General features: G+C 43.9%; 1 protein-coding gene across 1 annotated transcript; it reads right to left on the bottom strand.

The window, feature by feature from the left end:
- Positions 1-4810: 4810 nt before the first annotated feature.
- On the bottom strand, positions 4811-5203 carry LOC147900749 (uncharacterized). The gene has a single exon (XM_087375734.1). It carries the CDS (start codon positions 5201-5203, stop codon positions 4811-4813), a length of 393 nt encoding a protein of 130 aa, XP_087231860.1.
- Positions 5204-25351: the final 20148 nt, after the last annotated feature.

Here is a 25351-nt window from a genome sequence, read left to right as displayed (position 1 = left end):
AGTGAGCTGGGTATACCATCTGTGTCTACACCTGGAGTCAAGGGAAGCAGGTACATACCTCCTCGTGAATGAGGAGAGTTAGGCACTCCAGTGAGAAGGTCACAGAGAGTCAGGTATCTTGTTGACAGGTTAACTTATAGTGGTTATGCTACTCGGCATTATGCATATATGACAAAAGTTTTTTGACATACTGAGCCAACTATCTTTGGTGAGGCTGTGCAAGATGGTCATTGGCGGAATGCCATGGATGAGGAGATGGATGCCCTTGCCACTAATCAGACTTGGGATTTGGTGGAGTTGTCTGAAGGCAAGAATCCTATTGGTTGCAAATGGGTCTACAAAGTAAAATGCAAGTCTAATGGATCAGTGGAAAGGTATAAAGCAAGGCTGGTTGCCAAAGGGTATGCACAGCAGTATGGGCTAGATTATGAGGAAACTTTCAGCCTTGTTGCCAAGATGGCAACTGTGAGAACGGTCATAGCATTGGCTACTGAAAATGGCTGGAAATTGCAGCAAATGGATGTCAAGAATGCTTTCCTAAATGGTGACTTCTTGGAGGAAGTCTATATGGTTCAGCCCGCGGGTTATGTGCACCCTGACTATCCCAACTGTGTTTGTAGGTTGAAGAAATCTCTCTATGGGCTGAAGCAAGCACTTAGAGAATGGAATGAAAGGATCAATAGATACCTGCAGGAGCTTGGTTTTGCAGCTTGGAAGGCTGATCATTCACTGTTCACAAAGAAGACAATTGCTAGATATGTTGTGATTGTGATTTATGTTGATGATCTAATTCTGATTGGTAGTGATGATGATGGCATTGCTGAAATTAAGAGCAAGCTAAAAATGGAGTTTGATATGAAGGATCTAGGGGACTTGAAGTTCTTTCTTGGCATAGAGGTGTTGAGAACACCTGATGGCATTTGGCTTATGCAGAGGCAGTATACCTTGAATATGCTGGAGAGGTTTGGCATGAAGGATTGCAAACCAATGGATATTCCCTTGGATCAAAACTTGAAGATGATGGCTGATTCTGGAGCTGAGATTGAGGACATTACCATGTACATGCAAATGGTTGGCAGCTTGATATATTTGATAATCATTAGGCCTGATTTAATATATGTTGTGGGACTCATTAGTCAGTTTATGCAAAAGCCACGGAAGCCTCACTTGGATGCAGTGAGAAGGATTATGCGCTATTTCAAGGCAATATATCAGTATGGACTCTTTTATGAGTATGGAAAGGATATAGAACTGGTTGGATACATAGATGCAGATTAAGCAAGATGTGCCTATGACAGGAGATCCACCAATGGTTATGCATTCAGCCTTGGTAGTGCAGTGGTGAGTTGGAGTCGTAAAAAGCAACCCACAGTGGCATTGTCTAGTATAGAAGTAGAGTTATAGAAGTAGAGTAGAAAGGTGCAGCATTGGCTGCATGTGAGATTGCTTGGCTTCGAAGCTTTTGCAAGATTTGGGACTGCATGTGGAAAAACCAGTCAAACTTTATTGTGATAACATGAGTAGTATATGCAATTGGCAAGTAGTCCGGTTTATCATGTTAGAACTAAGCATATTGAGGTACACTACCATTTCATCAGAGAGATGGTGTTATCAAAGAAGATTGATCTCATACATGTGAAGACTGAAGATCAGGTTGCAGATATCTTTACCAAGTCATTGGGTAGAGATAAGTTTACATGCTTTAGAGAGCTACTTGGTGTTATGCTCCCTACTTGAGCTTGAGGGGGAGTGTTGGGAATCAAGCTCTCGGTTATTGTTCCTATTGTGGGAGTAGGTGAATAAGGTGAGTCACACTGACTCAACCATAGTTAGTTCTTATCTACTATGTATGGGTGTTGACCTTAGTAGTGTTCAATTGTATTGTGTGGGGCAAATATGAGCTGATTGTGGAGGAGACTCTTGCTTCCTATATCTCTCTTCTTGTTTTTCTTAATAATTTTCATACCCAGTTTCATATGATAAGAAACCACTTGTTATGGTGTAAGTTTGGGCAAAAAATTCATAGTTTTGCTAACTATGAGTGTCCTCACTTTTCAAGGCACTTCTTCTGCGATCAATGAACAAAGTTAAGGCCATTGTCCTTGGTCCAAAGGGTAGAGGGCTAGGAGTAGGGTTATCAATGTTGTTGTTCCTGTTAAAATATTCACCTATCTCTTGAGGAACAGTGTGGCCGAAAGCCCCATGAAATGATGGTGGGACACAATGAGGGCTATTTTTTAGAGCCGAGAGTTTAACATGAACTCAATATGCATGGGAGAAGAGAAGAGGAAGGAGAGCCAAAAGGGGATTGGCTAAGCAAGGTCATTTAAATTTATGGGGTCCTAGCATGTGCATTCAACAACATGGATTTTAAAATCTCTCGTCATGAAAAGTTCACAAAAATAAGGTTTATTTAATCACTTTCAAAATTAGTGTTAAACAAAGGAAGACCAAATGTAAATAGCAAGTTTTCATTGACTCCTTATAAGTTGGGCAACTATATACAGTGAAACCCTACCACAACCCGTCCCCGCCCCCCCTCCCTTCCCCCCTGAGATGCAAATAGGAAATGGGAAAAGTCTATAAGTTTGTGCATAAGATAGGAGGAAGAAGAGAGAAATGCAAGATTGAGTTTGGTTTCTAGAAGGCAAGGAAAGCACCCTTTCCTTAACCCTCACATTCACAAAATCATAGAATAGGTCTTCCTTATAATCATTAACCCAATGCAAGTACCATTCTCTATTGAGGGGTCATGATGACTCCACCATGCTTGTAGTGCAAGCACACATCCCACAAAGGTGCCTCACCTGTTCATTGTATGGATCATTTAGGCTAGCATGTTGCTACTTCTAAATACAAAAGATGTCCTAATTCGAGATGATCCTCACATGCCTACAATCCCATAGACAATGCTGAAGAGATTCCCCAGTAGAAAGGCAAGGATGGCAAGTAGAGGCTGCCCAAAACTTGGACCTCCACTAGTCCTCTGCAACTCTTCCAAAACAAATTTTGCAAGTCAGCAAAAATCTGAAAAATCTCCCAATGAAGAGCTCTGGTGGGCTTACAGTCTCTAAGGCTGAGTTATTGTCTACTAGTTGGTTGACTGTTAACATGCAGAGTTGTGTAGATAGAGCAGTACAGGTAGTCACACTACAAGGTATCGATCGCTTTTCGATGAAATTTTTGATGGAAAACACACTTTCTTTTTGTTAAGGGCAAAAGTGTTGGTATTTCTGTCAGAAAAAACGTCGATATTTCCATTGAATTTCCATTGAGAAGTAATAGTAATAGCATTTCCATTGATATTAGTATTGGTATTTCTTTTGGCATAACCAAAATACCAACGCTATGGAATTTTGAAAAAAGAATAGTGGGACAGAATGGTGCTTGTTACAGCCCCATTTTGAACCACTGTATATAATTTATGACAAGGTAGTGTAAAAATATAATACATGCCATCCAAGCTACAAACATGCCACTCTCTCATTATATATGTTACAAGAATTGGGATTATCCAATTATTATTATTAAATCTTTCAGTATAGAAAAGTAGATGGTAGATATTTTTACTAAGGCTTGCCTTGAGACAAGTTTGAGAACTTATGCCTTTACATGGGAGTTCATGAGCTAGACTTGATCTTGAGGAGGAGTATTGAAATATCAAGCTAGTTAGTATTGTCTACTAGTTGGTTGACTATTAACATGTAGAGTTGTGTAGATAAAGCAGTACAGGTAGTCACACTACAAGGTATCGGCCGCTTTTCGATGCAATTTTTGATGGAAAACACACTTTTTTTTTTTGTTAAGGGCGAAAGTGTTGGTATTTTTGTAAAAAAAAATCCATCGATATTTCCATTGAGAAGTATTAGTATTAGTATTTCCATTGATATTTCTTTTGGCACAACAGAAATACTAACGCTATGAAATTTTGAAAAAAGAATAGTGGGACAGAATGGGGCTTGTTATAGCCCCATTTTGAACCACTATATATAATTTATGAGAAGGTAGTGCAAAAATATAATACATGCCATCTGAGCTACAAACATGCCACTCTCTCATCATATATGTTATTATTAAATATATCAGTATTTAATTGTGGGATCTAGCATTTTGTCACATAGCTCATTGTTCGTTGTTCGTATGAGTGTGTGGCAATGTGTACACCACTTATATGATGAGTGTGTAGCAATGTGTTCACCACTTACATGAGTGATGAGCAGGTATATGTAGCAGTGTCTGCACCATCCATATGCATGGTTGGGTATATGGCTATGGCCATATGAGTGTATAGCAGTGTGTGCACCACTTATGCCGTGATGGTATGTGTAGTAGTGAGTGCACCATTCGTATGATTTTATGCATGTGTAGTAGTGTGTGCACCATGCGATGGTATGTGTCACATGTGTGCATCATCCATCTATGATTTGTTGATTTTTCATTGTTCAAATGCTAAAAGATTGAATAATATTGGTGATTGTTTCCAAGGTTTCTTATGCTTGAAATATTTGCATTATTGATGGATGTTGTGAAGTCAAGGGGAAGAGTAACTAATCGGAGATCTCTATTGGCGGCTGTGATAGGACCTCACAGAAGATTGCCATCATCATGTTGTGAACCCCTCTGCCACATGTCCTCATGAGATTGATCAGATGCCTCCACCTCAACCCAAGAAATCTGCGCCTAATTAGATATCGAAAATGGGCACTGAAGACTACCATCATGATGGTATGGGCGAAGCCGAAAACCATTAACTAGATGTGGAAGTACATGCCCTTGCAAATCTGCAAGATAGAACGATGTCGGTCCACAATCATGAAAAATCCAGAATGGACCAGACCATCATAATTTCAGCTTCCCTGGCAAGGCGAGTGTTGAATAGAAGAACCAATTGCTTGATCTCAAAAGATTTTTTCTTCAAGGCCAAATCCACTCTCCTCTTCCACCTTACTTCAACCTCCAAAGTCAAATAGTAGCTCTCCAACCGCATATCATCCAACTGATTCTGAACATCCAACCGGAACACCATAGACTCTTGCGGAAGGAGCGTGTCCTCCATCGCAATCTGCAAACTTGAAACAATATGCTCGATTGGTGTAATTGCTTCTAGCCCAAATGCCAATTTGAAAGGAGTTAACCCCATGGCCACCTTGAATGATGTGCGATATGCCCATAGTGCTGCCAGCAACTTATCATCCCAATCCATGCGGTGCTCATTCACCAATAGGGAGATAATTTGCTTGAAAGTATGATTTGTAGACTCAACCAATCCATTAGCCTATGGATAGTAGGGGGAAGACTTCTTGTGAATCAACATATAGAAAGAATTCATCTGCTTGATGACCTTGTTGAAAAAGTGAGTTCCCCTATCACTGATGATTTCAATTGGGAAACCAAATTGGGTGAACCCATTGCAGTATAGGCATTTTGCAGCCAAATTTGTGATATTATCCCACAAAGGCCAAGCTTCCACCCATTTGGTACAGTAATCAGTGTGATGACCAAAGTGTAACAGTTCCTTGTGTCGGGCATAGCCATAGGCTGGAATGGACCCATGAAGTCCAGACCCCAATTTTGAAATGGCTCTAGTGGCAATATGGGGTTAAGCGGCTCATGATCTTCACATGGTATCAGAGCTTGGTTCGTGGTAAGCAGCTCAAGAAAGCAAACCAAGTTCCCAGTGTCTTGGTAAGAGGATCAGTGTTGCTTTCCTTTTCGAGTTTGGGAGCAAATCTCTGTAGGTAGCATAGCTGGAAAGTGCAAGAGTGCACTGATTGGGATGCCCTTCATGCTGGCAAAGATCACAACTTTTTGCAAACCATCTGCCATCCTTCTGCATGGTTGGCCACCATAAGCCTGCTTGCAGAATCTTCTTTGTGGTTATTTCCCCCGCAAAATGACGACCCAAAACCCCACAATGGGTTTCCATTAGCACTGCCTCCTGCTCATGAGGCTGAACACACTGTAGCAAGGCCTCTGTCAGATGTTGCCAGTACAACTAGCCCAAGACTACTTCAAAGGACCAGCTCTGCAATGCCAATCGTTTCCTCTGGTCTCTATTCATGTTGGGCATGATGCCTGTAGATAGGAATGAGAGCATCTCATCATACCATGACCATGGGCCTTCCGGAATGACTTCAGCCTCCACCTTGATCGGATGTGCTCAAAAAATAACCACCATCCACATCAAGAAACTCATCTTCCACTCCCGTTGGTAGCTCTCCAAACTCCAATTGAGATAAGTAATCTGATACCGCATGCTGCAAGCCCGATCGATGAATAACATCAAAGTCATATTCCTACAATAACACGACCCATCGTGCCAATCGACCCATAAGACTTTGCTGTTTCACCAAATACAACAATGTAGAATGATCAACATAGAATACAAAAGGTTGGCCCAACAAATAATGCAAGAATTTTTTCACTGAATAGATCATGCCCAGTCATTCTCTTTATGTGACTGAGTAATTCTTTGTGACCGTTGAGAGCCATCGGCTTGTGTAGTAGACTGGGTGAAACCATTTGTCCGCATCTTCCTACATTAGGAAACTACCAATAGCTCTATTCGAGGCATCCACAAATACATGAAAATTCTTCTCCCAATCCAGAGACATCAGCACCGGTGCTTTGGAAAGCTGGATCTTGAGTTGCCTGTAAGCTTGGTCACACTTTGCAGTCCACACAAATGCCTTTGGTTCCACATGAGCAAGTGCATTCAAGGGAATTGTCATATGAGCTAAGAACCGCAATCCTTTCTTGGGAGTCGACCCCTACTGCTTGGTACCAACATGGGTAATTATGCTAATCTCTGGGCACACCAACGAATCATCATCAACAATGGTACCATCGAAGTGCTGGGCATTTTCCTTGTCATCTTTTGCCGCTATGCTCATTACTGATCCCATTCTTGAGCATCCAGGCATTCATTCTACCAATGGCCTTTGCCCAAGCAAAACAATCAGGTTTTCGATTGATTTTGGCCACAGCCTCCACCTTTGCGTCTGTGTCTGCGGACCTGCCACCCCTGCCTCGTTGGAACAACTGTTGTAGTTGGAATGATTGTTTTGGTTGAAACGATTGTTGTGGTTGCTCTTCTTGCACAAAAGACACACTCGGATCCTGTTGCTGCTGCTGACCAACCGCTCTTTGGCCCCGCCCATTATAGTGGCATCCCATTGTGTTGTGTGTATTAGTCAAGAAAATTGTGCACCAATTCACATTAAGGGCACGCTCTACTGCGGAATGACCAAGATTGTGGTGGTGAGTGCACTAGATACCTTTCAAACCTTTAGGTACTGGTACTGATCCTTCTCTGGAAGCCACTGGAGTGCCCTTGCCCCCTTTAGAGGCTAATTGGGTCTTCGTCTCCACTTTTGAATCAAAATCCTCCGAACATGTATCTTCAGAGCTTTTGTCAGAGCTAGCCACATCCAAATCTTCATCGCTATCATCTGACTTCTTAGATTTTGGCAGTTCCTTCTTGGTTTTACTTTTGGAGGATTTGCGGTTCTTGGCTATCCTCCTGCGCAGAAACTCCCCTACTCATAATGCTTGTGCTATGACCACCGTGAGCATCGTCTGTGTCCCCGATCCACTATGGCCAGCACCGTCCGCAGATCTTAAGACAGCCCTGAAATGAAGTAGTCGTCGAGTACCTCTTGAGCAGGCTGATTCGCTTGCGGCACACATTCTAAGAGTAAATTGTATGTGGACGCATAATCCTCCACACCCTGATCTCTCTGATCCAAGCGTTGCAATCTATCCCAGAGTTTGCGAAATCATTTTTTCCTAATGAAATCATCTCAAGAATGCTTCGTGGATGAGATCATATATGGCAAAGTTATCCACTGCATACTCTGCCAACCACCGTGTGGCCTTGCCTACTAAAGTTGACTCAAAAACTGCCTCCTACCGAAATGGTACCACAGGTGGCAGATTATTGAGCTCATACACCATCTCAAACTGTCGGACATGAGAATCTAGGTCATCCAACTTTTTCCCCACAAACTTGGCATACTTGACTTGGCTTGCCATCACAGCATTTGGTGCTCCTCCTCCAGATGGCACTCCTTGACCGAAGAGATTGCGAGAAGCAACCAAAACCACTGTTGGAGATGAAGATGCAGTCAATACCCGACGTCCATCAAGTAAGACCCGCACCTACAACCATGGTGGTGAAACTAAATGAGAAGGTGTACTTTGACACTGGTCAACACCTCCCGAAGAGCCTTGCAGAATGACATCTCCATGCTCGAGATCACTGTTTCGTTGTCGCAACTATGTCGTTGGTGTCAAGGGATCAAGAGGTCCTTGTGAGCGTGTGCGCATGCATGCCTACTGGGAAGATAGCAACCTCAAAATTCACTGCCAAGACCTCCGAATGAGGTTCTTCACTGGGATTTCTGCACTCACTCGACCATAATCAAGGTGCTGGGGATTGGATCACATCTGTTGGAGTTCATCTTGAAATCCACGAATGCGCCTCCTTACCACAGCAATCTCGATCCAAATCTCCACCAGAGTGAAAGCAACTACATGCAAACCTCCATGTGAAGTGCCTCCGCAATGACAGCAACAAGGAATGAATGACATGAGCATGCCCAAAACATCTTGCCGCCGGAAGACAATCAATACCAGATTGTGAATCCCTTGCATGATGGTAAGAATGCCCATTGTGATCACCAATGTGTAGCATCATGACTACGTGTAGATGCTATGGAAAATAGAGATAAAACGATACGTGCAACATCTATGGAATAGGAATACAGAGAATGCGAATAGAGACATAACATCGAGAATCTCTGTATTCCAGAGCAAGAGCTCGCACAACAACTGTGTAAAGAACAAACGTCAGAATGCTAGTAATAGCATGCATATAAGAACCGTCTAACATCAGCTAGAGAAGAATCCACTGGACTCAAATGCTTGAAGGATTGAACTGCCAATTTTTGTGGATAACCTACCCTCGCACACCCCTCTGAGTCATTGCTACGAACCCGCATGGTTTTGCAATAACAGTGTGTTTATGTATTGGGTGAGCCAGGCAAATGGGACAAATATTTACATATTTTACAGTTTTCCTACAACAATACTACACACTCTACTATAGGTAAATCACCATTTTAAGTTATCTATGGCAAGACTATTCCTACTCCATTGACCTGTCTTAAGCAATAAGCAAAGGCTACTGACCGATTCACAGAGGACTTCTCTACAATTTTGACTACTATTTGTAAGAACATGAGCACATTGAAGCTATATATACTAAACGAGCCAACAAGGTGAGAAAAAGAGTTATATATGAAAAAGGTGACCTAGTGATGTTACTAATTGAAAAGCGTCGACTTAAGAGTATTGAGACACATCTTGTTGTAAAGTTGGCCCCTAAATCGTATGGTCCCTTTTAAATTTTAGAGCATATCAATGATGATGCATATCGGTTAGAATTACCACCACATTAGAAAATTCATAATTATTTTCATGTGCATCTCTTGAAACCTTTTCATGTGGAAACCCACTGATTCACCCTATTGTCGAGGCACCTTTGCTTCAAAGAGAGACCCAGCTATTAGAGCGAGATTGTATCATTGATACACAAATCACTTAGACAAGATGTGGAAATTCATATCCCATTTATCTTGTTACATTTAAGAACCACCCTGTAGAGGATGCCAAGTGGATGCCCGCAAGATATTTTTACTAGTACCCTAATTTGTTGACTACCTTCTGTCATGCAATCGAGGACAACTGTGATATCAATCAAGAGGTATGTTATAAGAATTGGGATTATCCCATTATTTTTTAAAATTTTTTAGTATTTAGTTGTGGGATCTAGCATTTTGTCGCACAGCTGATGTAGTGAGTGCTTACTGTTCGTATGAGTGTGTGCACCACTTATGCAATGAGTGTGTAGTAACTAGTGTGCACCACGCAATGATATGTGTAGCAGTGTGTGCACCATCTATACACATGGCTAGATATATGGCTATGGCTATATGAGTGTGTAGCAGTATGTGCACCAATTACATGATGATGGTATGTGTAGTAGTGTGTGCACCATCCATCTATGATTTGTTGATTTTGCATCGCTTAAATGCTGAAATATTGAATAATATTGGTGATTAATTCCAAGGTTTCTTATGCTTGATGTTGTGAATTCAGGGGAAGAGTAGCTAATCGGGTGATGGCTATTGCTAACAAGCACAACCAATGATGTGGGGAATAAACAAGGCTTACTTTAGAAAGCCTAGTTTTTAAATTACAAATTCTCATGTACATATTTTAATTTTGGGAACATTAGAGGCTTAGCCTAAGCATATTAGCTAAAGTGGGAAAAGCAAACTCTATTTCTAGAAAAGGCAAGCTATTTTGAAAAGAGTGTGTGTGGCTTATCTCCAGTTCATGCATGGAGGAGATGTACATGAGCTTGTATCAGTTGTTGCTCGAAATTGTTGAATCAATCAAATACATAGGAAGTGGAAGACGATGAGAACCACTCCTATAGGGGGAGATTGCACCCAGTGCGCTTGTCATCTTTTCTATTTGTGAGTTTTGAAAGCTTTTGTATATTCATGTGTATAGTTTTTCATTGTATTGTTGATGATTTGTAGGTTCTATGAGCAATCCCCATTGTAATATAGATGCCATCTGGCTCAACAATAGAAAATAATAATAAAAGTAGAAGCTATTTGTTGCTTTTAACTTTCAAATTTTTTTGTATCCGTAAACAAAATCGGTCTCCAAGAAAGAGCTTGTCATGTATATGTTGAAGCAAAAAGACTATGGCTCTATGTTGTTGTCACTCTCTTTGTCAAGGTATCTTCCAATTATTTTTTTTGCCACTGGCCCCTCTTGATGAGCTACGTAGGTATGATTTCTACGGGCTGCATGGTGTCATATTCCCCTTCTTTTACCCATGATGATAAGTCTTTTAGCCACCTCTACATCTACTCATTGTGAGAACCCGTGACTTTCACAACCAGGTTCCTCTTTCATATTATGGTTGCTTGTCAACCCTCTTCCACTAGGCCTGTGGACAATGTTTAGAGCCAACTGGAGGGTACCATATGCAATTGTTAGGCTCTATGATCATCACTTATCTTCATGCTGGTCTTACTCCTTCCTATTGTTGCTACTCCTCACCTCTGGCATTTCCTTTACTATTCGGTGGCATTTACTTTTTCCCCTCGATGACTCTGTCACCTTGATCTATCTTGCTTTCTTTTGGTTTGCCTTGCTCACTAGTTGCAGTGCTTCCATGACCCTTTGGTTGAGCTATTTTTGGACCATTTCTTCTCGCAAGCTTTCTCTGTACCACCACTTGTGGCTTACGCCTCTTCATTTGGCTTTTCACTTTTCATGATCAAAATTCCACTCATGTCTTTCCTATTGTCTTCTCCCACCTCGGCTTTGCACATTATCCCTCATTCACTCCTCTGCCTCTTATTCTTGTCACATTTACTGTCATTTGGAAGGCTGTCTCTTGACTATATTTCATGTTTAACCTTGTTAACCCTTGGCCTCACATTTACTGTCATTTGGAAGGCTGTCTCTTGACTATATTTCATGTTTAACCTGGCCAAGGGTTAACAAGGTTTGTGTGTGTGTGTTTAAAAAATAAAACCTTTCAAAAACACAACATGCAAAGCTCTGACATGGATGGATAAAAAGTGTTTCATTATATGGTAAAAATTGCTACCAAAATGGTACAATCCATTAAATAGTCCATGCTCCAAGGTCGGGGTCCACTTACGTATCACAATCAACAGAAAACCATTTTCTAAAAAAATTTGGCATCATGTAGGAAGCCAAGTAGTGCTTGTGTTCCCCAATTTGTTATCGCTTATACCAAAGAGACTTAGAACTATAGATAGATTCTAAATGTATACCAAAACAGAATCACATGTCATAAGTACTATATAATTTCTTGCATTTTGCTTTTCAAGGGAAAAACAGTCTGGTTCTATTCTCTTGTCCATTTGTTCCATTTCCCTTCATGCATCCACCATCTTTTGAGACATAATTTCCATTTTGGTAGGGTTTGTGATTATGGACATCCTAGCAATCCTACAAAACTTGTATGAGTTCACCACTAGAGTTTCCTATCAAATTCCATTATCAATAAAATCAGGGGGGTCTGCCAATAATGAGCAAAAGATTCTTAAAAGGGGGGGCTATTTTATAACCAAGGGTGAGAAACAAAATATGTGTGTGTGGGGGGGGGGTTAGTAAATATTTATTAATTCAAGAACGGGGGTAATCCACATCCCTGAAAAGAAATTAAGGGTCAGGCGCATTAAAAAAAGAAAAGAAAAGCGGAGTAATCCACTCCCAACACTTAGAGAAAATTCCATGGGGGTCCTCCACACCTAAAACTGATTTCACCATACTTTTTAACAAGAACTTAAAAGCAGGGCATAATTAGAATAAAAGTAATCACATGAAAATGGGGGGTAATGTTAAATTACACAGCGTAGCGGAACAAAAACTGAACAAAGAATAGAGAGTATACAACAAACTGGAGACGAACAAAATTTTCCTTCAATACCGATGTAGTACAGATGATGGCTCCGTCCACCCGTGCATGTAAAGAGAGTGGGAGAGAAGTAAGGAGTCTCACTTGCAGCTTTCTCACATACACAATGGGGGAATATACACAAAGGTGGAGGCTGAAAATAGTTTTCCTCTTCTTAGTTGTGTAAGCCAAAAGAACTCTCTCTTAGTACAAAAGGAATAGGTGAACCCTATATGTGGGTCTCAAACCAAACTCAGCTAACCTAGGTGGCATACTAACTGAGCCACTAACTAGAGTACATAAAGATAGCTACCATCTAGCTATTATTCATGGGCGGTGTACCAGCCACATCTGCAGCTAACAAGTCGGTGACATAAATGCACAACGGTCACCCTGGCATATCACAAGTGGAGCTCGATATCTCAACACTCCCCCTTGAGCTCAATCCCAATTCCTGCACACCAAGTACGTCTCTGAACTTGCATAGCTTCTCTGTGCCCAATGACTTTGTGAATATGTTAGCTACCTGATCCTCTACTGACATAAACTAGATCAATAAAACCTACTAGAACCTTCTCTCGCACATAGTGATAATGCACCTCAATGTGCTTTGTCCTAGCATGATAGACTGGGTTATTTGCCAAGTGTATACTACTCATGTTGTCACAATAAATGACAACTGGCCCATCTGTAGACTGATGCATATCATAAAGTAGCTTATGCAACCAAGCTACCTCACATGTAGCCATTGCTGCACCCCTGTACTCAAAATCTGTGTTTAACAAGGCAACTGTAGGTTGTTTCTTGTTGCTCCAAGTGATTGTGTACTCCCAAAAGAGAACATATATCCACTAGTAGATCGTCTATCAAAAATACTACCAGCCCAATCAGCATCAATGTATCCATGCAATTGTATCTGAACCCCAGTCTCATAAAATAGTCCATACTGCAATGTGGATTTGACATACCTCAGTATGCATCTAGCTGCATCCAAATGCAGTTTCCTTAAAGCCTGCATAAACTTACTTACCAACCCAATAGCATAGCTCAAATCTGGCCTGGTAATAGTCATATAAATCAAACTTCCTACTATGCATCTGTACATAGTAGGGTCTTCCAAAAGCTCACCTGCATCTGCGCTCAACTTCACATTCTGCTCCAAAGGAACTGAAATAGGCTTACAGCCTGTCATCCCATATTTGGATAGCATGTCCAATCCATACCGCCTCTGCAAGAGCCATATTCTACTTGTTGATCTAATCACCTCAATGCCCAAGAAGTAATGCAGCTCTCCCAGATCCTTCGACTCAAACTTTTGCTTCAATAGCATTTTCACATGAAGGATATCTTCATCACTATCACCTGTGATGATCAAATCATCAACATAAATGACAAGCAGCATCATGCCTTTCTCTGTTTTTCTCACATAAAGTGAGAAATTTGCCTTGGAAATCTAAAAGCCAATAGTGACAAGATACTGTCCTATCTTGTCAGAACATGCTCTGGGTGCTTGCTACCATGCTCTGGGTGCTTGCTTCAAGCCATACAAGGCTTTCCTCAACCTGCAAACAAACTCAGGATGAACAGCATGCACATAACCTAGTGGCTGCTCCATATAGACCTCTTCTTGCAAATCACCATGCAAGAAGGCATTCTTTACATCCATCTAATGTAAAGACCATCCCTTTGATGCAGCCATAGCAATGACTGCTCTAACGGTTGCCATCCTTGCAACTGGACTGAATGTTTCTTCATAATCAATGCCATATGTCTGTGCATATCCCTTGACAACTAATCTTGCCTTGTATGTGTTCACAAAACCATCTGCATTGTGCTTCACCTTATAAACCCACTTGTAGCCAATTGCATTCTTGTCTTTAGGCAAAGGCACCAATTCCCATGTAGCATTTTCTTCCAAGGTATCCATTTCTTCATCCATGGCTTTCTCCCATTTTTCTTTTCCCATGGCTTGCTCAAAAGAAGTGGGTTCTGGTTCATGTATCACTTTGACCATATAGGCATAGTGTGGCTGTAAATCTATCATATTGTTAGATATCAATGCTCCACTCTCATGTAACTACACGGGAACCAGCTAACTCTACTTGTAAGCCCCCCATATGAGGAGAAGGCATTTGAGTAGCTCGGTTATCCGGTAGGTCCTGGTTTGGACACCAGATGGGGGCCATGTGTGGCCTGATGGCTGGACGGCTTTAGATAGAGTTGGTACACTGCCAACTAGGCTACATGCAAGTGTGGGAAGGCATCCCTTGATTGATCGCACTAAGGGTAGATGGAGCATTTCCCTGGGTAGCCCACTCTCGGGTTGCGGGGCCCGTTTGGAGTCTCATATGATCTCGAATGGCTCTGGGACGAACAGATATCGTAGGTTAGTTGCTCTGTTTTGCACACCGGTTCTATTGTATGGTTGGTGGCCTATTTTGGGACCGACCCCCAGTCGACCGTTTTGGGTAGACTGGGTCGGACACCCAATTGAGCCTAGCTGACTACGATTGGTGGCTATATAAGAGCAAGCCGATGAAGCCCATTTTATCACTGGCTATAGTAACCCTAATTCCTTAGCATCCAGCCTCTGTCTTCTACTATTTCCAGCATGCCATCGAAGCTTCTTTCACAGGAGCGCACGGTTGGGAGGTAGCGCCATCTATTGTATCGGTTCTACAGTAATCAAATTTTCGATTCTCCATACTATCTTGTTTTCTCTCTTGCGTACGAGATCATGTTATCTGTTGAGCACAGACATTATATCATTTTCTTACATGGTATCAGAGCATGGACTCTAGCAAGAAGATTTGGTAGTGTGTTTTCTGTTTGTGAGCAGATTGTGAGAGATGGCCCAGCCCGCAAGACTGCGAATCCCACTGTTCGGCGAAAGTGGAAAGTTGGACGGCTCTAACTATCCACTCTGGAAGTTCAAGATGAAGACCATCCTAAGCGCATATGAGCTTTGGGACACTGCTACTGGGGTGGATGTGAGGCTGGTTGCGAGACTGGATCCAGCCAATGCAGGACAACAGATAGTACCAACTACAGATGAGGTTCTCGCATGGACAAAAAGAAATGCAGATGCTCTGTGTTCTATTGTCTGCAGTGTTAGTGATTCCTTCATGGCATTAATTCAACATGTCACCACAGCGGAGGAGGCATGGATGGTCTTGAAAAATCAGTATGAGACCACGAATCAGATGCGGATTCAGAATCTGGAGACTCAACTCGCAAATGAGAAGTCTAAGTCTGAAGTGGTAGAGAAGTTCATCACCAGGGTGAAGAATCTGTGCGATCAGATGATTGCGATTGGTGGCATCACCATCACCAACGAGAATCTAGCATGAAGGTGCATACGGATTCTCCCACCAAAGTACGATGGTCTTGTTACAGCGCTGAATACGCAGAACAAAAATCCACCCCTCAACTTTGAGGATTTCAACACGATGCTTCTGGAGGAGGAGATGCATCAAAAGACGAGGACTGGAGATGATTCGGCTTTCTGGACCGGCGGATCAAAGAAAGGTAAGGGTAAGGACTCTGGTAACCCATCTTCTTTTGATGATAAAAAGAGAAAGAAGAAGATCAAGTGCTTCTATTGCAACAAGGCAGGGCACAAGCAGAATGAGTGCCGAAAGAAGATTGCAGATGAGAAGAATGGAGTAAAGAAAGAGTCCAGCAACAGCGCGTAGGCAGTACTAGTAGAGCTGTTCATCGCAATTGAGGAGATTTGCATGGAGGCAATTCATGTACCTACGGATGAACCATGGTTTCTTGGCAGTGGTGCATCACGCCACATGACTAGTCAGAAGGATTGGTATACCTCTCTACAGCCGCTAGGGAATGACATCCTGGTAGCAATCGGCAATGATGCAAAATGTCCAGTAAAAGGAAAAGGTACGATTGCTCTCAAGTCAGATGGAGCTATAAAACAGTTGTTCGATGTTCTTTATGTGCTAGATATCAAGAGGAACTTGTTGTCCGTTTCTGCGATCACGGATCGGGACCTCAAAGTTCAATTCGATAAGAATGGTGCACAAATCCTGGATCTTCAAGGAAAGGTTATTGGTAAAGGTACACGGCGCAACAACATCTACTAACTCTCAGCTTTCAGTGCTCGAGCCGATGTGAACACCGATGTGAACACTAAGCTGTGGCATGAGAGGTTTGGTCATCTAAAGCTTAGTTCTTTGAAGGAGATGCATAAAAGTGGAATGATTGCAGACCTACCAAAAATTTCAGATTTGCCCGATGTATGTGAAGCTTGCATGATGGGCAAGTAGCATCGGCATCCCTTTCGTAAAGAGGCCAGCAGGGCAAAGGCTCCTCTAGAGCTCGTTCACACGGACTCTGTGGAAAGATATAGACGGAAGCTTTGGGTGGTTCCTACTACATGACGCTGATCGATGACTACAGTAGAAGGATATGGATATACTTCCTGAAGACTAAAGACGAGGCTTTTAGTAGGTTTAAGGAATAGCATGTAATGGTCGAGAAAGAAACGGGGAGGAAGGTGAAGAAGTTGAGATCAGACAGAGGTGGAGAGTTCACATCAATTGAATTCAAAAGTTACTACAAAAGTCACAGAATCAAGAGGCATAAACCTCCGCCACATACATCACAGCAAAATGGAGTAGTAGAACGCAAGATACACATCATCTGCGAAATGGGCCAGAGTATGATGAAAGGGAAAGATTTGCCAAAGACTTTCTGGGCTGAAGCATGTAACACTACAGTTTACATCCTGAATCGTAGCTACACGAAGGCTATGAATGGGATGACTCCACTGCAAGCCTTTTTTGGTAAGAAACCTTCAGCTGCACATTTCAGAGTTTTTGGATGTGACTGTTTTGTGCATGTCCCTGATGCTACCAAGACCAAATGGGAACCGAAGAGCCAGAAGTGTATTTTCTTGGGCTACAGTGAAGAGGCGAAGGGTTACCGTCTCTATAACCTTGTTACCAAGAAGGTAATTGTAAGTCGTGATGTGGCCTTCTTAGAATAGCCACATCAATTGGAGGAGGATGCTTCCTTCCTAGACAACCAGGACCATGATATCCATCCAGTACCACCACCAACAACAGACTGAACTCCCCCCATAGTGCTTGGGAGGATTCAAGATAAAGAAGATGAGGAAGAGCCTGCAGAACCACAACAGCAACGGCCATTCTCGAAGTGGGTAAAGCAGCTTCTGGATGGTAGAGAACCTTCAGCCATTGAGGAGGAACCATCCGAACACTACCAATCCAAGAGATTAGAGGAGCAAAGAAGGGCGCAGGAACACTTGGTCAACTATGCTTTGATGATAGAAGTGATCTGTGCTGATGAACCCAAGTGTCTTGAAGAGGCACGGGGCGATGATAGGTGGATGGAGGCTATGCAGTCAGAGTCTGGCTCCCTAATGAAGAACAACATTGGGACCTTGTGGATCGAGCACCAAAACGCAAGGTAATCGGAACCAAGTGGGTGTACAAGACCAAGTACAAGTCCAACAGCACGTTGGATAATTAGAAGGCTCGGCTCGTGGTAAAAGGATTTGCACAGGTACATGGTTTTGATTATCAAGATAATTTTGCTTCCATAGCTCGACTAACCACAATTCGTAGTGTTTTGGCTTTAGCTACCTAGGGAAGTTGGCCCGTGTTTCAGATGGATGTGAAATCTGCCTTTCTGGATGGAGATCTCAAGGAGGAGGTATACGTGGAACAACCACTAGGTTTTGAGATCCCCAGTTCAGAAGGTAAAGTCTGCAAACTGAAGAAGGCACTTTACAGGTTGAAACAAGCCCCACGAGCGTGGTACCAATGAATTGATGCCTACTTTCTGCAAAACGGGTTCAGGAGGAGCCCATCTGATGCAAATTTGTATATCTTCAGAGAAGGAGGCAAGTGTATGATCGTGGTCCTTTATGTGGATGACCTTGTCATAATAGGGAACCATGAAGAGAAGATCTCACAGACGAAGCATTTGCTAGGACGAGAGTTTGAAATGACAGTGATGCATTTCTGTTTGGGGATTGAAGTTTGGCAGGAGCCGAAACAAATCTTCATTTCACAGCTAAAGTATGCTGGAGAGATACTGAAGGCATTTGGCATGGCTGAGTGCAAGACAGTTGGTACCCCTATGGATGTTGACGCAAAGCTCTCAAACGAGGATTCATCACCACTGGTGGACGAAGTGAAGTACATGTTAGAGTTAGCTCAAATGTCCACCTCTCATGTAACCCACCAATATTCTGTGTACCCAATGTTGTAAGGCCCCCATTTGAGGAGAAGCCATGATGGGTATCAGATATTGGGAGGGATCCCCAGTTTAGACACTGGAAGGGGTCTTAGAGTAGACCAGATGGTTATGAGACGGCTTAGGAGCCAAGAGTAGATACCCGTCTGCAAAAAGGGGGGGTTCGGGGGGGCGATAGCCCCCCCGATAGCAGGGGGTCCGGGGGGCGCAGGCCCCCAACGGTATGACCTATGTGCGATCCTTCATCTGCCCGCCGGCATGTTTTCTGAAGGGTCGGCTGGTCTTCCAGGCCGACTGTCTATTAGGCCGACTGCCTATTACAAGGCCGATCGTCAACCACTTACACTATATAAGTGGCCACCCCCTATCATCATATCAACCAGTTCTTCATGCTCATAGTCCTCCGTCCAGCATCTGTCTAGATCACCATCGAAGCTCTGTCTGTAGAGCGCACGGGTGGACAGCCAACCATCAGTTGTATCAGCAGTTTGGTATATCAGAATTTTTGTATTCTCTCCAACTTTCCTTCGTGTACTTGCGTTTTGTTGTTATCTTCCGCTGCGTACTATTTTTCTTACATGGTATCAGAGCTCAGGCTATCTGAGTAACGACTTTATTGCAAGTTCAACGAGCTTTGTTAGCAAAGGCTACTAGGAGTGATGGCTGCACCAACCCTGTTGCGAATTCGTCCACCTGCCTTCAATGAAGGCAAGCTCGATGGGACGAATTATACTTTGTGGAAATTCAAGATCAGCGCGATCTTGGATTCATACGAGCTTCTGGATACTGTTCTGGGATTGGATCCAGAACCGGTTGGATCACCGAATCCAAACAATCCCAACGTCATAACCCCACCGAATGCAGATCTTCTTCGGGCATGGAAACGAAGGAACGCAGATGCACTCTGCGCTCTTGTTACCAGTTCAAGTGATTCTGTTTTGACTCTGATTCAGCATACAGACAAGGCAAGTGAGGCTTGGAACATACTGAAAGGTCAGTATGAAACGCGGAATCAGACCAGAATTCAAAATCTGGAGAATATGCTTGCTGCAGAGAGGTGCTCTGATGGAGAATCAGCTGAGACATTCATCACACGGATCAAGAATCTATGTGATCAGATGGCGGCGGTTGGGATTACAAAGACCAGCGAAGAGTTGGCCAGAAGGTGCATTCGGATCCTTCCACAAAAGTACGATGCGTTGGTCACGACACTCAACACGCAGGTAAGAAATCCACCCCTCACTTTTGAAGAGTTTAGCGCGATGCTCCTAGAGGAGGAGATGCGAATGAAGACCCGCGATGGCGAAAGTGATGCAGCATTCTCAACCACATCCAAAGGGAAGGGTGGAGAGAAGAAGAATGGTAAGAAGAAGAAGTTTTCAGGTAAGTGCCACTACTGCAACAAAAGCGGTCACATGATCAAGGATTGCAGAAAGAAGCAGCAGGACGAAAAGAACGGCACTACACAGTCTTCTTCGAAAGGCAAGGAATCTGCCAACATAGTTGAAACTGAGTTGGAGCTACAATTGAAGAAATATGCTCCTCAACAGAAGTCTCAACAACGAATGATTCGTGGCTCCTTGATAGTGGAGCATCCCGTCACATGACCAGAAAGAAGGACTGGTATAGCTCTTTCAAGCCTCTACAAGAGCCCATGAACGTGACGGTCGGTAATAATGCAAAATGCCCTGTGGAAGGTACAGGTACTATCTCTCTTTCCATTCAAGAGGGTGAAACTAAAGAGCTTTCTGATGTATTACTAGTTCCTCAGCTAAAGAAGAATTTGCTTTCGGTTGCTACAATAACTGATCGCAACTTGGAGGTGCGTTTCAAGAGGACCGGAGCAGAAATCCTTAATGCAGCGGGCAAGGTGGTCGGCAAGGTAGTAAGGAAGAACAATCTCTACGAGCTGACGGCACTAACAGTCTCTTCAGGAGTGGGCATCAGTAAGGTATGGCATGAAAGATTTGGTCATCTTAGTTATCCTATTCTTTTGGAAATGCAGAAAACAGGGATGGTTGCACACTTGCCTGCACTCTCAAAGGTGCAGGAACCTTGTGAAGCTTGTATGATGGGCAAGCAACAAAGGAAGGCCTTTCCACATGAGAGCGGCTATCGGGCAAAGGCTCCTCTACAATTGGTTCATGCTGATCTCAGTGGGAAAGCTCCGACTCAAGCTTTGGGGGGATGTAACTACTATATGCTTATCATCGACGACTACAGTAGATACATGTGGGTGTATTTTTTACGAGATAAGGCTGAAGCTCTTGGAAAATTCAAACAGTGGCAAAAGATGGTGGAAAACGAAAGCGGGCTGAAGGTAAAGAAGCTTCGCATGGATCGAGGAGGAGAGTTCCTGTCAAAAGAGTTCGACACATACTTGCACGAGAATGGCATTAAGCGTCAACTCACGACTGCACATACTCCGCAACAAAATGGTGTTGTAGAGCGTCACAATCGTACTGTCATGGAAATGGCACGATGCATGGCACTAGGTAAAGGACTGCCTAAGTCTTTTTGGGCTGAGGCAGTCAATACAGCAGTCTACATCCTCAATCGAAGCTTCACAAAGGCCTTGACGGGCAAAACACCTTTGGAGGCTTACTCAGGTAAAAAGCCTTCCGCTTCTCATTTCAGAACATTTGGATGTGAGTGCTTTGTTCATGTTCCAGATAGCACCAGAAAGAAATTAGATCCAAAGGGCAGAAAGTGTATCTTCATGGGCTATAGCCCGGAGTCAAAGGCATACCGGCTATATGATCCAGAGGCAAAGAAGATCGTGGTCAGTCGTGATGTGGTGTTTTGGGAACAGCCACATACAGTGGAGGAGGAGGTATGCCCTTCCATTTTATCATCAGCCGTAAAAGTAACTCACCTTGTGCCCGTATCTAAAGCAGAGTTGCAGAATGAGGAGGAGTACTTCGAGGAACAGACTCCACCAACACCACAACATGCCTTGGCTCCACAAGGTAAGCCACTTCCAAAGTGGGCAAGGCAGCTCTTTGATGAGAAGAATCCGATTGGCAGAGTCATCTGCAGATGGACTTCGACGATCAAAGAGGATAGAGGAGCAGAAAAGGGTTTCTGAACACATAGTCAATATGGCCTTGATGGCTGAGATTATGAAAGTTCAAGAGCCTATGAATTTGGATGAGGCAATGGCCGATTCAAATTGGAAAGCTGCCATGCAAGAGGAGTATGACAGCATCATGAAGAATCAGACTTGGGACTTGGTTGATCGTCCAGTAAAAAGGAAGATCATTGGTACCAAATGGGTATGGAAGGCCAAGTACAAATCTGATGGATCTTTGGAAAAGTACAAGGCTAGGCTTGTTGCACAAGGATACTCTCAAGTTGAAGGCTTTGATTTTGAGGATTCCTTTGCTCCTACGGCAAGGATGACAACTATTCGGGTGGTACTTGCCTTGGCTGCTCATAAGCAGTGGCCGGTGTTTCAAATGGATGTGAAATCTGCGTTCTTGAATGGACATCTCAAGGAGGAGGTATATGTGTTCCAGCCACCAGGATTTGAGGTGCCCAATTCAGAGAACAAGGTTTGCAGACTAAAGAAGGCATTGTACGGGCTGAAACAGGCCCCAAGGGCATGGTACCAACGGATTGATAGCTTTCTCATATCTATTGGTTTCTCAAAAAGTGCTTCTGATGCTAACCTGTATGTTTGTAAGCAGGATGGCAAGTATGTGGTAATAGTCCTTTACGTGGATGACTTGATCATCACAGGAGATCATGAGAAGATGCTGCAACAGTTGAGGGAGTCGCTGAGTTCCGAGTTTGAGATGACAGATTTGGGGCTCATGCACTTTTGCCTCGGCATTGAGGTTTGGCAAAAACCTGGTAGGATTTTCATCTCTCAGCAGAGATATGCTCGCGAGATCTTGAAGGCATTCGATATGACCGAGTGTAAGGACGTGGTCTCTCCCATGGAGGTGAATGGCAAGCTCTCAGTGGAGGATGCATCACCACTTGTCGACATCAAGGAGTATAGGAAACTTGTGGGGAGTCTCATTTTTCTGTGCAACACTAGACCTGATATCAGCTTTGCAGTTGGTGTACTTAGTAGGTTCTCAAATCAACCTCGAGAGAACCATTGGAAAGCAGGGATGCGTGTGCTAAAGTACGTGAAAGGTACACTAGAGTATGGCATTATCTACAGAGCAGGGAAGGCCTTGGCAGGTTACTGTGACTCAGATTGGGCGGGAGATTGTGATTCTAGAAAGTCAGTTTCTGGATATTGTTTCTCACTTGGTTCAGGAGTGTTCTCTTGGATTAGCAAGAAGCAACCAACAGTGGCACTATCTTCGATGGAAGCTGAGTACAAGGCAGCATGCATTGCTGCTTGTGAAGCAGTTTGGCTAAGGAGGATCCTGCAAGACATAGGAGTTCCAATCGAAGATGCGACGGTTCTAAAATGTGACAATCAGAGTTGCATGGCCATCGCAAAGAATCCTGTGTTCCATGCTCGTACAAAGCACATAGAGATCCAGTATCACTACATACGAGAGCTCATCGAGGATGGAGTCATAGAGCTGGAGTATTGTCCCACAGAGGACAATTGCGCAGACATCTTCACAAAGGCTCTTGGGAGTGATTTATTGTTGCGGCATCTACATCGACTCGGCATTGCGCCGAACACGTAGTTCATCTTCGGGTGAACATTCTCAAATGTCCACCTCTCATGTAACCCACCAATATTCTGTGTACCCAATGTTGTAAGGCCCCCATATGAGGAGAAGCCATGATGGGTATCAGATATTGGGAGGGATCCCCAGTTTAGACACTGGAAGGGGTCTTAGAGTAGACCAGATGGTTATGAGACGGCTTAGGAGCCAAGAGTAGATACCCGTCTGCAAAAAGGGGGGGTTCGGGGGGGCGATAGCCCCCCCGATAGCAGGGGGTCCGGGGGGCGCAGGCCCCCGATGGGGGTCTGGGGGCAAAGCCCCCAGCAGCAGGGTCCGAGGGGCGCAGGCCCCCGGTGGGGGTCTGGGGGCAAAGCCCCCAGCGGCAGGGTCCGGGGGCTGCCGGTAGCCCCAGGCCCGACGGTATGACCTATGCGCGATCCTTCATCTGCCCGCCGGCATGTTTTCTGAAGGGTCGGCTGGTCTTCCAGGCCGACTGTCTATTAGGCCGACTGCCTATTACAAGGCCGACCGTCAACCACTTACACTATATAAGTGGCCACCCCCTATCATCATATCAACCAGTTCTTCACGCTCATAGTCCTCCATCCAGCATCTGTCTAGATCACCATCGAAGCTCTGTCTGTAGAGCGCACGGGTGGACAGCCAACCATCAGTTGTATCAGCAGTTTGGTATATCAGAATTTTTGTATTCTCTCCAGCTTTCCTTCGTGTACTTGCGTTTTGTTGTTATCTTCCGCTGCGTACTATTTTTCTTACAGTACAAAAGGCTTGTGGGCAGCTTGATTTACCTGTGCAACACACGGCCGGACATCAGTTTTGCCACTGGTGTACTAAGTAGGTTTTCCAATAAGCCCCGGGAGAACCATTGGAGGGTAGGGATGTGGGTGCTGAAATACATCAAAGGCACACTTGATTATGGCATCACCTATACCAAGGGCAACATCTTGACCGGATTCTGTGACTCAGATTGGGTAGGAGACGTGGACAGCAGGAGATCAGTGACAGGGCACTGTTTCTCACTTGAATCTGGAGTTGTGTCATGGGTCAGCAAGAATCAACCCACAATTGCTCTTTCTTCTACCAAGGCCTAGTACAAATCTGCATGCTTTGCTTCTTGTGAGGTAGTGTGGTTGAGGAGGATTTCGGGGGACATGGGTGCAGTGCAAAACAAGCCTACGCAATTATCATGTGACAATCACAGTTGCATGGTGATTGCAAAGAACCTGGTGTTCCACGCTTGCACAAAACACATTGAGATTCAATATCACTTTGTACGCGATCTCATCATGGATGGAGAGGTCGACTTGGTGTACTGTCTGACTACAAAGAATGCTACGAACATCTTCACGAAGGCTCTTGGAAGAGACTTGTTGGAGAGGCATCTTCATCGACTTGGCATTGGGCCGAAAAAGTAAGTTCACTTGTCGGTGGACATTGAGGGGGGGTGTTAGATATCAATTCTCCACTCTCGTGTAACTACACAAGAACTAGCTAACTCTACTTGTAAGCCCCTGATATGAGAAGGCATTTGAGTAGCTTGGTTATCTGGTAGGTCCTGGTTTGGACACCAGATGGGGGCCATGTGTGGCCTGATGGCTGGGCGGCTTCAGATAGAGTTGGCACACTGCCAACTAGGCTACATGCAAGTGCGAGAAGGCATCCCTTGACTGACCGCACTAAGGGTAGACGGAGCATTTCCCAGGGTAGCCCACCACTCTCGGGTTGCGGGGCCCGTTTGGAGCCTCAGATGATCCTGGATGGCTCTGGGATGAATGCTAACCATAGGTTAGTTGCTCTGTTTTGTGCACCAGTTCTATCGTATGGTTGATGGCCTATTTTGGGACTGACCCCCAGTCGACCGTTTTGGGTAGACTGGGTCGGACACCCAATTGAGCCTAACCGACTACTGCTGGTGGCTATATAAGAGCAAGCC

This window comes from Dipteris shenzhenensis, chromosome 6 (assembly GCF_047967505.1).
Source record: "Dipteris shenzhenensis isolate YYH24624 ecotype China chromosome 6, Dip_SZ_1.0, whole genome shotgun sequence".
Classification (NCBI taxonomy): Eukaryota; Viridiplantae; Streptophyta; class Polypodiopsida; order Gleicheniales; family Dipteridaceae; genus Dipteris; species Dipteris shenzhenensis.
Note: the sequence above shows the minus strand (reverse complement) of the source record. Positions and strands in the feature narration are given on the sequence as shown.

Excerpts from the sequence above, each read along its gene's own strand:
- LOC147900749 (XM_087375734.1), bottom strand. The coding sequence starts at position 5,203 with ATGGATTGGGATGATAAGTTGCTGGCAGCACTATGGGCATATCGCACA.